At 37.2% G+C, this 14,038-nt stretch overlaps 1 protein-coding gene across 3 annotated transcripts in view; it reads left to right on the top strand.

The window, feature by feature from the left end:
- The window catches only part of HYDIN (HYDIN axonemal central pair apparatus protein), a 516,844-nt gene that overhangs the window by 236,934 nt on the left and 265,872 nt on the right, over positions 1-14,038 (top strand). For all 3 annotated transcript variants that reach the window (XM_071209089.1, XM_058279757.2, XM_071209090.1), the window contains one exon: positions 4,942-5,165. In XM_071209089.1, the coding sequence (XP_071065190.1) occupies positions 4,942-5,165 (224 nt within the window). The remainder of the gene's footprint in view (positions 1-4,941; positions 5,166-14,038) is intronic.

Below are 14,038 nucleotides of genomic sequence, written 5' to 3'. Positions count from 1 at the left end.
GTTTTTTTTTTAAGAAAATTTATATAGTCACATCCACTTGCCATTGCTCATAATAACTCTTGTCTTTTTCAGACCCCAGAATCTTGACTCTTCCTCCTCTCTCCTAGTCTTGTTGAAGAAGCAACCTTTTCCATCCTTTGCAACCCCTTCTAATTTTACCAAAAACTAAAAAACAGTCAAAGCTATCATCAGTTGGTTTTATCTTCATCATTTTCCAGGTTGCAAAAGGGGAAAACAAACTCATCTACCTATCTATGTACTGCTTGTTCACTGAAAATATATACCCTACAGGTCAGAGGATAGAGAACCTATTGCATTTTCCAGAATTTCCTAATGAGGATAGTTATTTTAACACTTTAGACATTTCTCTGAAAATGCTAGCTTTCAACCTATATTTTAAAACCCAGATATTATGGTTTCTGGAAGAGACCTCCCTGCTTTATCTTTTCAAGAATATAGAAAATAATCCTTTCAAAAGATGTACTCATGGTTTATTCAGGATGAAAGTTACCTCAATGTTACTTCATCACTAACTTTGTATCTAGGGCATTTCACCTCAGACTACACCCATTGAAACTCTGTTTTAGAAAGTTTCCTAAGTTGTATGCCTTTATATCTTCATAGAGGTAATAATAAATGTGATTATTTTATGAGTAACAAATGGATGCCACGTTCCATGTGTGTATGTGTGTGTAATTTCTAATCCTAACAATGACTTTGAAAGGTAGGTCTTAGTATACCTATTTTTAAAATGAGAAATCTGAGTCATAGAGCAGTTAATACCATCAGACATCACATGTAGCATACATTAAGCCTAGTATTAGTGCTTTTACAGCATTAGTTCATTTATTCCTCAAAAAAAAAACAGTATGGAGTAGGTTCAATTACTATTCCCATTATAAGCAGAGAAAATTGAAGCTAGAGAAGTTATACCAGCTAAAGTAATGATAAATGCTATCACAAACACAAAAATTCACATCTCAAATACATTAAAGGTTTAATTTTTGCTTACTTAACATCCAAAATAAAGGTTCCTAATCAGCAGGTGGTCTTCTCCAGACAGAGAATTGGAGACCCAGGCTCCTTCTATCCTGTGACTCTGCCAACTTTAAGTGTGACTTGCCAGGTCATGGCCTCACATCATGCTCCCAAGAGGGGGAAAGAGCATGGAGGTTGCCCACAAGAGATTTACACAGGAGGTGATGCTGGAGGTAGCACATGTCACTTTTGTTCACATTCCACTGGCAAACCCAACTGCAAGGGAGTCTGGGAAGTGTGGTCTAGCTGTAAGCACAGGATGAAGAGGAACCAGGTTTGTGGTAAACAGCAAACCCAGCTACCACAGGAGTTAAGTACCTTGGCAAGGTTACACAGTTAGTCATTATTGGTGGGCACTGACTTACCAAGGGCCATTATCCTGTTCTGGGAAGAGAAGTCCCTTGGCTAACCTTTCAATCCTTTGGGTTCTCAGTATGCCACTCTCTTTGCCTTGGAAAAACCCAACTTCCAGACAACTCAGCTCTCAGCCACAGCTTAACTGGGCAGGGGGAGGTAAATGCCTACTGCTGTTGAGAGCTACTTGCAGTATCCTTCATCCCCATAGTCATTAGGGTGACTAGGGCCTTAGAGGGGTGATGTAGAAGTTAGAGATGTTAAAGCCATAATAAGATGGAATGCATGTGAAGTGCAGCTTTTTTGGGGGGGCGGGGAGGAGTCTATATTTCACATTTGCACAGCAAAAAAATGTTAGTACAGCAATTCTTAACACAGATTCTTAAGTTCCTATATTGAAAGGTTGTGCAGGAAATACATTTGTTTTGGAAATCAAATATGCATCACTGAAAGTTGGAAACTGGTAAATTTGTAGAAGGCTGTAGGGCAATAAAATAAGCACAGTTTTTATGAAGAAATAAGTCATATGACTGCCATAAAATGAAAAGTGCACAGCAACTGTGTTACACTCTCCCGTACTGCATTTTGAGAGAAGGCTCACTTACGGAGGAAAAAAAAAGGTGTAAGAGTTTTATTAAATTGATTATTCTGTCTGTAATTTACCCAGTGTGAATTCCCCTTATACCTTACAGACTGTACCTTACAGATGGTACCTCAGTAAAGGACCCTTAGTTCTGACCCAAAATAGACAGGGTTTCCCTGCGCATAATAATTTCTTACAAATTTACAGAAGTGTACTAGATGCTTCCACTTTCCACCCTTCCAGATTTTAACAGTTAAGAAAACCACAGCAAACTAAGTAAGTGTTAAATGAGGCAGTGCATCATACCGGACAATTTTGAGAGCTGTGCAGTGGCAAAGAAGGACATGGTAAGGTGCTTCTTATGGGAATATTATGCATTCTCTGCGTATTTAATGCTGATGCCTCATTGCATTTCTCTTTCAATTTATTACGTTACCTACTTGAGACAAATTTGAATAACTAGCTATTCCCCTTAGTCATTGCTGAGCTTAGCAAATACATAAAGAATAAACCATATCTCTCAGGAGTATACCCTACTCCCCAGTGTAATTAAGAAGGAAAACAAATGAGAGGTAAAGTTCTAGTATAAATTTTCTCCTCTCCAAGGAGTTGGACTCCAAGGGTAAAGTATTATCAGTTATCAAAAGGCCTCCAAATTTTATCACAAATTATCTGCTGGATTTTGTATAAAAAAGTAGATGCTCCATTGCCAGGAGAATGATAAATTCTTAAAAATGGAGGCGCTGACCCCTTCTAGTAAAACTGGGTAAAACACTACTGTTAACAAACAAAGTCAATCTGTGCATCTGCTCAGAAAGGAGAACAGACTCCTTCAAGATCAGAGTCATGAGTTGCTGCTAATAAATGTGAGGCTCTTCTTAAGAGCAGGGAAAGTTTAAGCCCATTCTGCTTGGTGCTCAGGATATAAATATCAATCACTATCATTTAATAGCACTTTTGGCCGTGTACTGTTCTAAGAATTACATAAATTAATTTAATCTTCACAGAAATATGAAAAGTAAGTAGTAGCATTATCCCTGTTTTACGGATGGGAAAACAGCTAATTGAGTTGTCCAAAGACACACAAGTAGTAAGTCAGTGGCACAACTGGGATTTGAAGCCAGGTAGTCTGGCTTCACAATCCCTGCTCACAATCACTTTGTTACATGATCTCTTTAAAAGGAATAAAGGAAAACAAAAAAAATTTAAAAACCAAAGAAAAAAATTAAAATAAAAGGAATGAAGGGTGAGGCATGATTCCTACTACCAGGGAATTTAAAACAGAGAGAGAGAGATAGGAAATAAACCTAAAAAGATTAATAAAATATCAAGCAGCAGTTATTTATGAGTCTACTGTGATGCATTGTTCCTCTTCTCTCAGCAGAGGTGGTTGTCTTTTCTGCAAAGGCCCCTCACCTTTCTATCCATATGCTCTCCTAAGTCCCTCTCCCCTGCTTCTCAGCAGGCAACCTGAGCCCATGGACCCATTGCACTTCACATCTACCCATACCCCATTGTCTGGATTGTCGGGATTACCTAGCCCCCTTCTCTTGCATCAGCAACAACAACAAACTTTATAGTGTGGGCTTCTTCTGAGCCAGGTGCTGAGTTAGACCCTGAGTATGCATCAGCTCATTTACCATAATTATATACAGTCTCCTCTACCATACATTCCCATGGCTCTGCCACACCCATTCTCACTTCCCATCACCCATTTTCTAAAAAAAAAAAAAAAAATACAAAGACTCTGCAATAGTCAACCACTATTTTCTCTGAACCCACCCACTCCCTAAACATTGTACTCTGGCTTCTGCATTCATATTCCACTAGAATCACTCTCTTCTTCAAGGTTAGGATTGACCTCTAATTAAAAATTTTAAGTCAATAACGTTTTCTCAGGACTTATTCTCCCTGACCTCTGTCCACATTTGATCCCTTCTGGAAATTCTCTCCTCTCAGCTTCCAGATTCCTGATATGCCCACAGTTTCCTGCTACCTTGCTGAATGTGTTCATGATGCCCTGTGCTCTTTGTTGTCCAATGCCTTAAGTGTAGTTGTGCACAGTTCCCACATAAATCAAGAGAATATGTTATTCACTGAGTCAGGTATCCAGACAGCAGTGGTGAGGAATAGAGGTGTCTTTGGAAGTGCAGGAATGGAGCCATGTGGCTGAAGCACAGGTCCATTCACAGGAGTTGTGAGAGGTGGGGTCAGGAGTAAGAGTTGGGGTCAGCTATGGAGGATGCTGAATGCTAGGCATTAGCTGTTTACATACACACACAAAGCTATTGTGCAACCAAATATGGGCAATCACATAGCTCCAGAATGCTAGCATATAGGAATAAAACTTTTCTGTGGTAAAATAATTATTCGTATGAACATCCCACAACAATGATCCATCCAACAGAGTTTAAGATGAAAGAATCCTAATAGGAGGAAATCTAATAGCACAACAAAGCTGATTCTTGTCATCTGGAAACCCACATTGACATTTCTTTTATATTATTCAAGCTATATTATAAACATTGGCTTAATTAGTTCTTGCTCCTCTATTCTGACTTGCTTTTTATTTTTCAGTAGGCTGCTTAACCTCAGCCTTCTCATGTAGATAATAGAAATACCTACCTATCCTCAGTTACTTTATAAAGAATATCAATAAGGGCATTTAAAGCTCTTCATCAGGTGATGTGATTATGATCAGTCTTTAGGACGAGTATAATATGTAAGACTAACTTTACTTTAAAGAGGAGGTTAACAATACAAAATTTTGTGACTGGGGATTCCTATCTTCCAACATTCAAACTTCATTTTCTCCTTGAAACTTTTCCTTTTTCTAATTCATGCTACTTGCTCTGTTTAGTTTATTTTAATCAATGTAAGCACGTGGTTGTATGAAAATAGATCAGATGGGAGCTTGGAAAGAGAGTTCCATTGTCTGTCTTTTCATTCTTTTTTTTTTGCTATAGACGATACTCTCCAACAAAGGCAGCATTGATGCCCTCTTCAATGTGATGCCTCCAACTACGGCATTGGGGGCCTGCTTTGTTTTCAGTCCCAAGGAAGGCATCATCGAACCAAGTGGAGTCCAGGCTATCCAGATCTCCTTCAGTTCTGCTATCCTGGGGCACTTCCAAGAAGAGTTCCTGGTCAATGTCAATGGGTCACCCGAGCCTGTAAAATTGACCATTAGGTGAGGTACATCTGTAACTAATGTGGAAAGTAACAGCAGTTTTTATCTATTGCTTTCTTGAACTTAAAAACTAGATAATTTCTCAGATGTCCATAATTATCTTTGTTGATAGGAACACATCAACGTAAATGGGGTGTTTCAAATTTCCATCAATATTTCCTTAGTGAACATGCATAACTTAGTATTATAATATGGATAAGACGCTATCCTTGGGATCTAATTTTTCTATAAGCTATAACCTTATAAAATAAGAATTTAAACATTGAGCCATTTTCTACTACTCACTAGCTTTTATGATTTTTTAGGGAAAATAATTTATGAAGGTAACACCTGGAAAAAACATCTTGACTAAACTTTTATTATGATAATTTTTCTAAATCTTCAGCTTTAATTTTTATTTTAAGGAAATTCATTAAATGCTATTACCTATGATACCTCCAGGCATGATAAAATATTCTAGTCAGCCAAGGCTAGACACTTGTAGCACTGATGCTAAAAATCTTTTGATGACTTCTCTAGCTACCTGTGATCATTGAAAGTCGTTAATAGCAGAGCTTGTCTTCAGAATTTAAAAAGAAGGACTTCTCTAAGACAGACCCATTGGGCAGATCTGTAACATTGATTCCTGCTTAGAAGGAACTTGTCGTCAGAACACATTGCTCTGACTCTATTTGGATTCCCACAGCAACAGGTTAATTAACTTGGCAGTCTCTCCTATTATGGTTGCTGCTAGCAGGATTTCCCTCCCTCCACAGCTGAGGTTTCCCTAAGGATCTGGGGGTTAACATAGAAAAGAGATAGAAACATCTGTCTTGACAGATTCTAAGAAACTCTATTGATCTCACTGTATATATAGGAAATTTAGAATCTCAAGATTAGCTCAAAGGTGAATGCTATTTCTTCTCAAACTCTTCCACCTAGATATCTCTAATGGCTAAAGAGAATGAATTCATGTGCTTCAAGGGTTCTGTGGTATAGCCAGGGCAGCCTGTACAATCTTAAGTCTCAAAACTTACCTTAAACATTTACAAGACATTTGCATTCTATTCCATAATACATATGGGTTTGTTATAATAGAATAAATATCCAAATATGCGGATAATATTGACTCTTCAAGAAGATGCACTATGCTTATTCAAACCCATTGATTGACATCCTTCAGGGGTGTGTATAATGTGAGAAGGCAGGCCTTCGACCCACCTCTCACTTCATAACAACTCGCTTCTCATGACAAGCTGTGGAGACAGTTATCTGAAAAAGTAGAAAGAGCGAGCCTTCATGTATGGCCATTGTTTCCCATTCATAGATCAACTGGTCCCTTGAGGCCCTCAGTAATAAGCTCCAGTACATCAAGTCTCAAAAGCCTGCATCTGAATCAGGCATTTCTGAATTCTAGCATCATGAGAACTCTCACCAGGCACCATAGCATCAAAGACAAATCTTCAGGGAAGTGACTGTGGCCCAAGCAATTGAACACCTGTTTACCATATGGAAGACCTGGGTTCCATCCCTGGGACCTCCTAGTAAAAGAAAAAGAAAAAAGGCGTCCCAGACCTGTGCTTTGAGGAGGCACAGGTTCCTGCAGGGCACAGTGTCACACCAGAAAGATGATGATGCAACCAGATAGGAAGAAAGAAAAAAAGACAAATCTCCATAAAACATGGGTGAAATAAAGCTTTCCCACTAGGCTCTTACAAACATTTAATATAAAAGGGAGTAAAGATCTTATAATGACCCTATAAGGTAAGAAAGTTCAGGATGTTAAAGGCCCACAAATTTACTGTCCAATAGGCAAAGGATAGGACAGATGCAGGTCAAGACAAGCTAACTGCCTCTCTCAAGCTAAATGAGAAAGCCCATCTCAATTTCATCTGGTCATTCCCATTCAGAGTTCACCCTAATAACTAACTAACAATGCATCTCACTATCAATACATACATGAATTGCCACTCTATTTAGGAATAAATGTTTATTTTGGATTTAATAAGTGTTATTGAGCACCTTCTACTTGCAAGTTAGTATATTAGGTGCAGTGACTACTTCGTTACATCAGCAAAATGACAGAGTAAGCACTTAATGAAGATTCTCTCACCAAAAAAGCAAAGAGAACACTTGCAAAAATTGCCAGAATCAAATTTTTCAGAACTCTGGAAATTTTAAAAAGGCTCACAGCAATCTGGGGAGCATTTATTCAAGAAAAACAGCTGAATCTTGGTAAGAACAACGAGTGTTGTGGCATTTTTTATTAAATTGTCTTTTTGTTTTTAAAGATACATAGATCACAAAAATGTTACATTAAAAAATATAAGAGGTTCCCATGTACCCCATCCCCCACCCTCCACTCCTCCCGCATCAACAACTTTTCCATCATTGTGGCACATTCAATGCATTTGGTGAATACATTTTGGAGCACTCCTGCACTGCATGAATTATAGTTTACATTGTAGCTTACACTCTCCCCCAGTCCATTCAGTGAGTTATGGCAGGATATATAATGTCCAGCATCTATCCCTGCAATATCATTTAGGACAATTCCAAGTCCCGAAAATGCCCCCATATCTCATCTCTTCTTCCCTCTCCCTGCCCTCAGCAACTACCATGGCCACTTTCTCCAGATCAATGCTACAGTTTCTTCCATTACTAGTCACAATAGTTCTATAGTAGAATACCAGTAAGTTCACTCTAATCCATATTTTATTCCTCCATCCTGTGGACCCTAGGTTGGTGATGTCACTTTTACCAAACCTGTGGTTGGTGCTGGGGTTGGTGTATACCCAGGAGACTTCAATCTCTGGACTGGCTATGTGCCAGCTGGGCCCTGAGCCTCAGCAGAGTTGTAGCTCCTATTCTCCAGTTTGTTGGACTTGCACAGGTTGGCTAACAGGAAGGTGAAGATAGTCAGCCACCACACCAGGGAACTGAGAATGCCTCCAACTCAAAGCAGGAGAATCGCATCCATCAACCATGTGGGATCTAAGCCCCCTCTCGATATAGAGGTGGAGTGGACATCATAAACCCAGGGTACTCAGGATGTTGTGGCATTTTAACTTGCCCTATTCCCTTTCACCCTTCCCAGTTCTGCATAGCTGTGAAAAATGAAGTTTGGAATTACAGTGAATACCAGCAGCCTGGAAGTCACTGGAGGGGACAAAATGGTGTTAGAGTTCCTTCAAAGCCCCATTTCCAGAGAATTATCATTATTTGACTTGTAACTGGTGGTTCCTTGGAAGACCCCACTCAAAAGGCTGTCTTTATTTGACCTGACTTAGAGCTCATCCACTGCAAACAGCCTTTTTTCTCTGGGGGAATTTGTTAAAAACTGACTCTGAGGAAACTCAGATATAGGACTATATAACTAAAGGGATTTAAGACTTTAAATCCCCTATTTAAAACATGCTCAAAGAACTAAAGAAAACCATATCTAAAAAACCAAAGGAAAGTATGAGAACAATGTCTCACCAAATAGAGATTATCAACAAAAAGATAGAAATTGTAAAAAATATATAAGAATAAACAGAAAATATAGAGGATGATAAGTTCACTAATCAATAAATAATTCATTAGAGGGGGTCAACAACAGATGTGAGCAGGCAGAAAAAGAAGTAGCAAACTTGAAGATAAGTCAATTGAGATTATCCAGTCTTAGGATCAAAAAGAAAAAGTCTGAGTAAAAATGAACAGAGACTCAGACTCTTAAGGGACACCACAAGCATACCAACATATACATAATAGGTGACTGAGACAGAGATGAAAGAGAGAAAGGGAAAGAAAATATTTGAAGAAATAATGGCCAAAAACTTTCATCTGATGAAAAACATTAATCTACATATCTAAGAAGCTCAAGGATATCCAAGTAGGATAAACTCAGAGATCCACACATAGACATGTCATAATCAAACTGTTAAAACACAATGACAAGGAGAGAATCTTGAAAGTAGCAAGAGAGAAGTGACTCATCACATATAAGGATCATCAACAAGATTAAGAGCCACTTTCTCATCAGGAACCATGGAAATCAGAAGACAGCTGAAATATTCAAAGTGCTAAAAGTAAAAGAGTGTCAACTAAGAATTGTATATTCAGCAAAACTATCTTTCAAAAATGAAGAAGATATTCCCAAATGAAAAAACCTGAGAAAATTCATGCCTAGCAAACCTCCCTGCAAGAAATTTTGAAAAAAATCCTGTAGAATGAAATGAAAGGATGTTAGACAGTAGCTCAAGTACAAATAAAGAAATAAAGGTAGCTACATAGATAAGTATAAAAGATAGTATAAATGTATTTTCTGTTTGTAACTCTTTGTTTCTCCTGTGAGATTTGAAAGATAACCATATAAATAATTATAAATCTATGTTGTTGGGCATGCAGTATACAAATATATATTTTGTATGGCAATAACTTCACACAGATGTATGTTATTGTATGAATGGAGTTCTATAGGAGCAGTTTTTGTATACTTTTGAAATTAAGTTGGTGTTCTACCAAACAATATGTTATAAATTAAGATGTTCGTTGTAATTCCCAGAGCAACCATTAATAAAATAACTGAAAAAAATAGTAAAATAAATAAAAGGGGAAATAAAATATTTACTAGAAAACCTCCCTTTAACACAAAAGAAGGCAGTAATGGAGTAAAAAAAAAAGAATACAAAAAACATTAAATGACAAACATAAATCCTACTTCATTAGTGATTACATTAAAAGTAAAAGGATCATCAACTTGTCATGGATCAGTGTTTTCTTAATGTGAATGATTTAGCTTTGAATTACTCTTCTCCAAATGGAGGGGTTGGACTAACCTAAAGCAAAAGGCAGGGTTGGGGAGGTAGGAAAAGTAATGGTCAAGCATTTCAAATGAAAGGCAAAGATTGGCAAAATGAATTTTGAAAGAACATGATTCAATTATATGCTGTCTACAAGAGATACAATTTAGATACAAAGACAAAAATATGTTAAAAGTAAAAGGATGGGGAAGTGGATGTGCCTCAAGCAATTGAGCTCCCACCTACCAAATGGGAGATCACAGGTTTGGTTCCCATTGCCTCCTGGAGCAAGACAGTGAGCTGGCTTGATGGGCAGGCACAAGCTAACACAACAAGGAGACTCAAAGAGGAAAGACAATGAGAGACACAATTTAGCAGGGAGCTGAGGTGGCTCAAGTGATTGAGAACCTCCTCCTACCTGGGAGGTCCCAGGTTCAGTTCCTTGTGCCTCCTAAAGAGAAGACGAGCAAACAGAAAAAGCACACAGCAAGTGGACATAGAGAGCAGATAGAAAGAGCAACACAACAAGGGGGCGGAAGTAAATAAATATAAATAAATCTTTTTTAAAAAGTAAAAGGATGGAAAAAGATATACCATGCAAAAGAGTGCTGGAGTGGCTGTATTAATAGAAGACAAAATAGACTTTAAAACAAAAACTTAATAGAGATAAAGATGGATACTTTATAATGTTAAAAGAGTAAATCCATCAAGAATACATAGCAGGCGGCAGACTTGGCCCAGTGGTTAGGGCATCCATCTACCACATCAGAGGTCTGCGGTTCAAACCCCAGGCCTCCTTGACCTGTGTGGAGCTGGCCCATGCGCAGTGCTGATACGCACAAGGAGTGCCGTGCCATGCAGGGGTGTCCCCTGCGTAGGGGAGCCCCACGCACAAGGAGTGTGCACAAGGAGCGTGCCCCGTAAGGAGAGCCACCCAGCACCAAAGAAAGTGCAGCCTGCCTAAGAATGGCGCCACCCACACGGAGAAATGACACAACAAGATGACGAAGCAAAAAGAAACACAGATTCCCGCTGACAACAACAGAAGTGGATAAAGAAGACGCAGCAAATAGACACAGAGAAAAGACAACCAGGGTTGAGGGGGGGAGGGAGAGAAATAAATAAATAAATCTTTTTTTAAAAAAGTATAATTATAAATATATGCACCTAATAATAAATTACATGAAGAAAAACTGACAGAAGAAAAGGGAGATAAAAAGAATTCAACAATAATAGCTGGGTATTTCAATATCACATGTTCAAGAATGGATAGAATAACTAGACCAAAGATCAATAAGGAAAGAGAGAACTTGGAAAAGACTGTAAACCAACTAAATATTATAAGAACGAACATTATAAGAACACTGCATCCAAACAGAAAAATACACGTTTTCCTCAAATGTACATGATGCATTCTCCAGAAGAGACCATGTATTAGACTAGAAGCCTCAAAAAAATCTAAAAAGACTGAAATAATGCAAAGTATTTTCTTGAACCAAAATGGAATGAAATTAGGAGATTTGAGAAATTCATAAATATGTGGAAATTAAACAACACACTCCTAAATAACCAATGAATCAAAGAAGAAATCACAAGAGAAATTAGAAAATACATTGAGATGAAGGAAAATGAAAACACATTTCAAAACATATGGGATGCAGTGAAAACAGTAGTAATAGGGAAATTTATAGCTATAAGTGCCTATGTTAAAAAAAGAAGAGCAGTCATAAATCAATAACTTAATCTCCATCTTAAGAAACTAGAAAGAGATGGGCCAACTAAACACAAAGCAAGCAGAAAAAAGGCAGTAATAAAGATTACAGAAGAAATAAATGAGATAGAGAGTAGAGTCACAATACAGCAAGTCAATGAAACCAAAAGTTGGTTCTTTAAAAAGACATTGACAAACCTTTAGCAGCAATAACAAAGAAAAAGAGATAAGACTGCTAATGGGTCAGGATTTCTTCTGGGGATGATGAAAATTTTATGGAATTAGTGGTGATGATTGCACAATGTGTGAATATACTGAAAACCACTGAATTGCACACTTTGAAGGAATGAGTTTTATGGCATATGAATTATCACTCAGTAAAAAAGTAAAAACAGAAGAGGATGAGGTAGAGTTAACAGGATGTTACATTGGAAAGATCACTGAATTGTGAGGCCAGACATGGTTTTACTGTTTATCATGTATGTCTTACTTTGGGAGCATCCTTTAAATACTGGGTCTTAATTTCCTTAGTTGCAAAACTAAGCATTTGGATCCAATTATCAATAATAATCCTTTCTCTCATTTTACATATGAAATATGACCACAAAGAAATAAGACTAGGTTTTTAAAAGTATAAATTCCAATGACTTACACATTCCTCCATTAGATTGTGATCTCCTTAAGGAAAAGGATTATCTTACTCATTTTTGTTGACCTCGGGGCTAAGTGAATAAATGAATGAATGACCTTTCAAAATAATAAACTTTGTTGAATCAGTAATGAAAAACTTCTCAACAAAGGAAATCCCAAGACCAGATGGCTTCACTGGTGAATTTTACCAAACATTCAAAGAAGTAACACTAAGCTTTCTCAAAGTCTTTCAAAAATTGAAGAGGAGGGAAGACTTCCTAATTCATTTTAAGAGGTTAGCATCACCATAATACCAAAGCTAGAGAGATATATCACAAGAAAAGAAAATTACAGACCAAATTAATAATCTTGGGAAATCATTTATTTCATTGTGTCTGTAGCTATTCAAAATATTTTTGCAGTTCTCCAAAGCATTTCCTCAGCTTTCATTATAGCTTTAAAATAGCAATTCTTTATCATAAAAGGCTGTCAGTTAGACTTATAGAAGCAGCCAAAGACATTAGGAGCCATGATTGGTCTAGTCAGTATATGATCAAGATGGAGAAATCCATATTGTATAAACCCTGGAAACTGGAATATTGTTATTAGGCAGGAATAAACCAAATACTAACACACACCCCCAGTTAAGTCTTTTTGCATTATACAAAATTAAATTCAACAAATTGAACATTAACAATAAGCTAGGCGCTATGCTAGGATTATGGGAAAAACTAAGATAAAGAAGACCTGGTTTTGCCTTCAAGTTAGTTTTGATCTAGTACTAGTGGTAATGCACCAATAACTCTAATTCTTTGGGCTTAAAGGAATAGTGGAAGATGCATTCTTGCCACAGGCTGTCAAGGAGAATGTTTGGAAAAGAAAAGGACATGGCTAAATCATTGCCTTTTTATACATCCTCTTTGGGAAGGAGATAGTTCTTCCCAGTTGGACAAAATGAGATCTGGTGGCATTTGGGTATTTTAAATTCTATGTTTTCTTTCCTAAGTGTAACACTTTAGTGAAACTCTAGGAACCACTGAAACTTTCCCTTGTTTGGGGTGTTAATTTCTTCAAATCCAACAGGTCAAATTTGAGAGAGTTTATAAATACTTTGAAATTTTTCATTTAAAATAAAACTGGATTATTTCATGCTATCATTTCCTGGGTGAGTTTTTAAATCTCTGATCCCTTCTAAAGACCTCAAAGTTGTTGATGTCATTAACAACACAAAAATTAGTTAAGGTAAACTTGGGGTTTCCACTCTGAATAAGAGGATTTAGAAATCTCCCATGATGCTGCCCACAACTGCACGTGGTCTAATTAATATTGCAGTTGTCAAATTTTTCATTCTATCCTCTGCATGTTTTCATTTGCCCAACTCCTTTCCACTTTCTTATTTTGGATTTTTATTCCTGTTTTATTTCACAAAGAAGGTAAACCTGTCTGTGGAAAGAATGTTTATGTAATGTTATGCCCAAACTAACCATGAATTTCTAAGAGAAATATTCTTGTCTAAATTTCCTTCCCCAATTCTCTTCCTTTAAAGCTCAGCATTTCACCTGCCTGAAGATATTATAGCACTTCAAATCACAAAAATTTTGAAAACCTGGTAAATATATGGTATAAAGAGTAAATGTCTAACCATAAAGGATGAAAATACACGTATATCATCTCTTTTCAGCCCCACATGTTAACACCAACTTCATTTGTGACTGTGTCAGGAACACATTCTTTGTCCTCATGGCCTGAGAAATCTCTATAAAGTTAAT

Source organism: Dasypus novemcinctus, chromosome 18, assembly GCF_030445035.2.
Source record: "Dasypus novemcinctus isolate mDasNov1 chromosome 18, mDasNov1.1.hap2, whole genome shotgun sequence".
Classification (NCBI taxonomy): Eukaryota; Metazoa; Chordata; class Mammalia; order Cingulata; family Dasypodidae; genus Dasypus; species Dasypus novemcinctus.
This window is presented reverse-complemented; position numbering and strand designations above follow the sequence as displayed.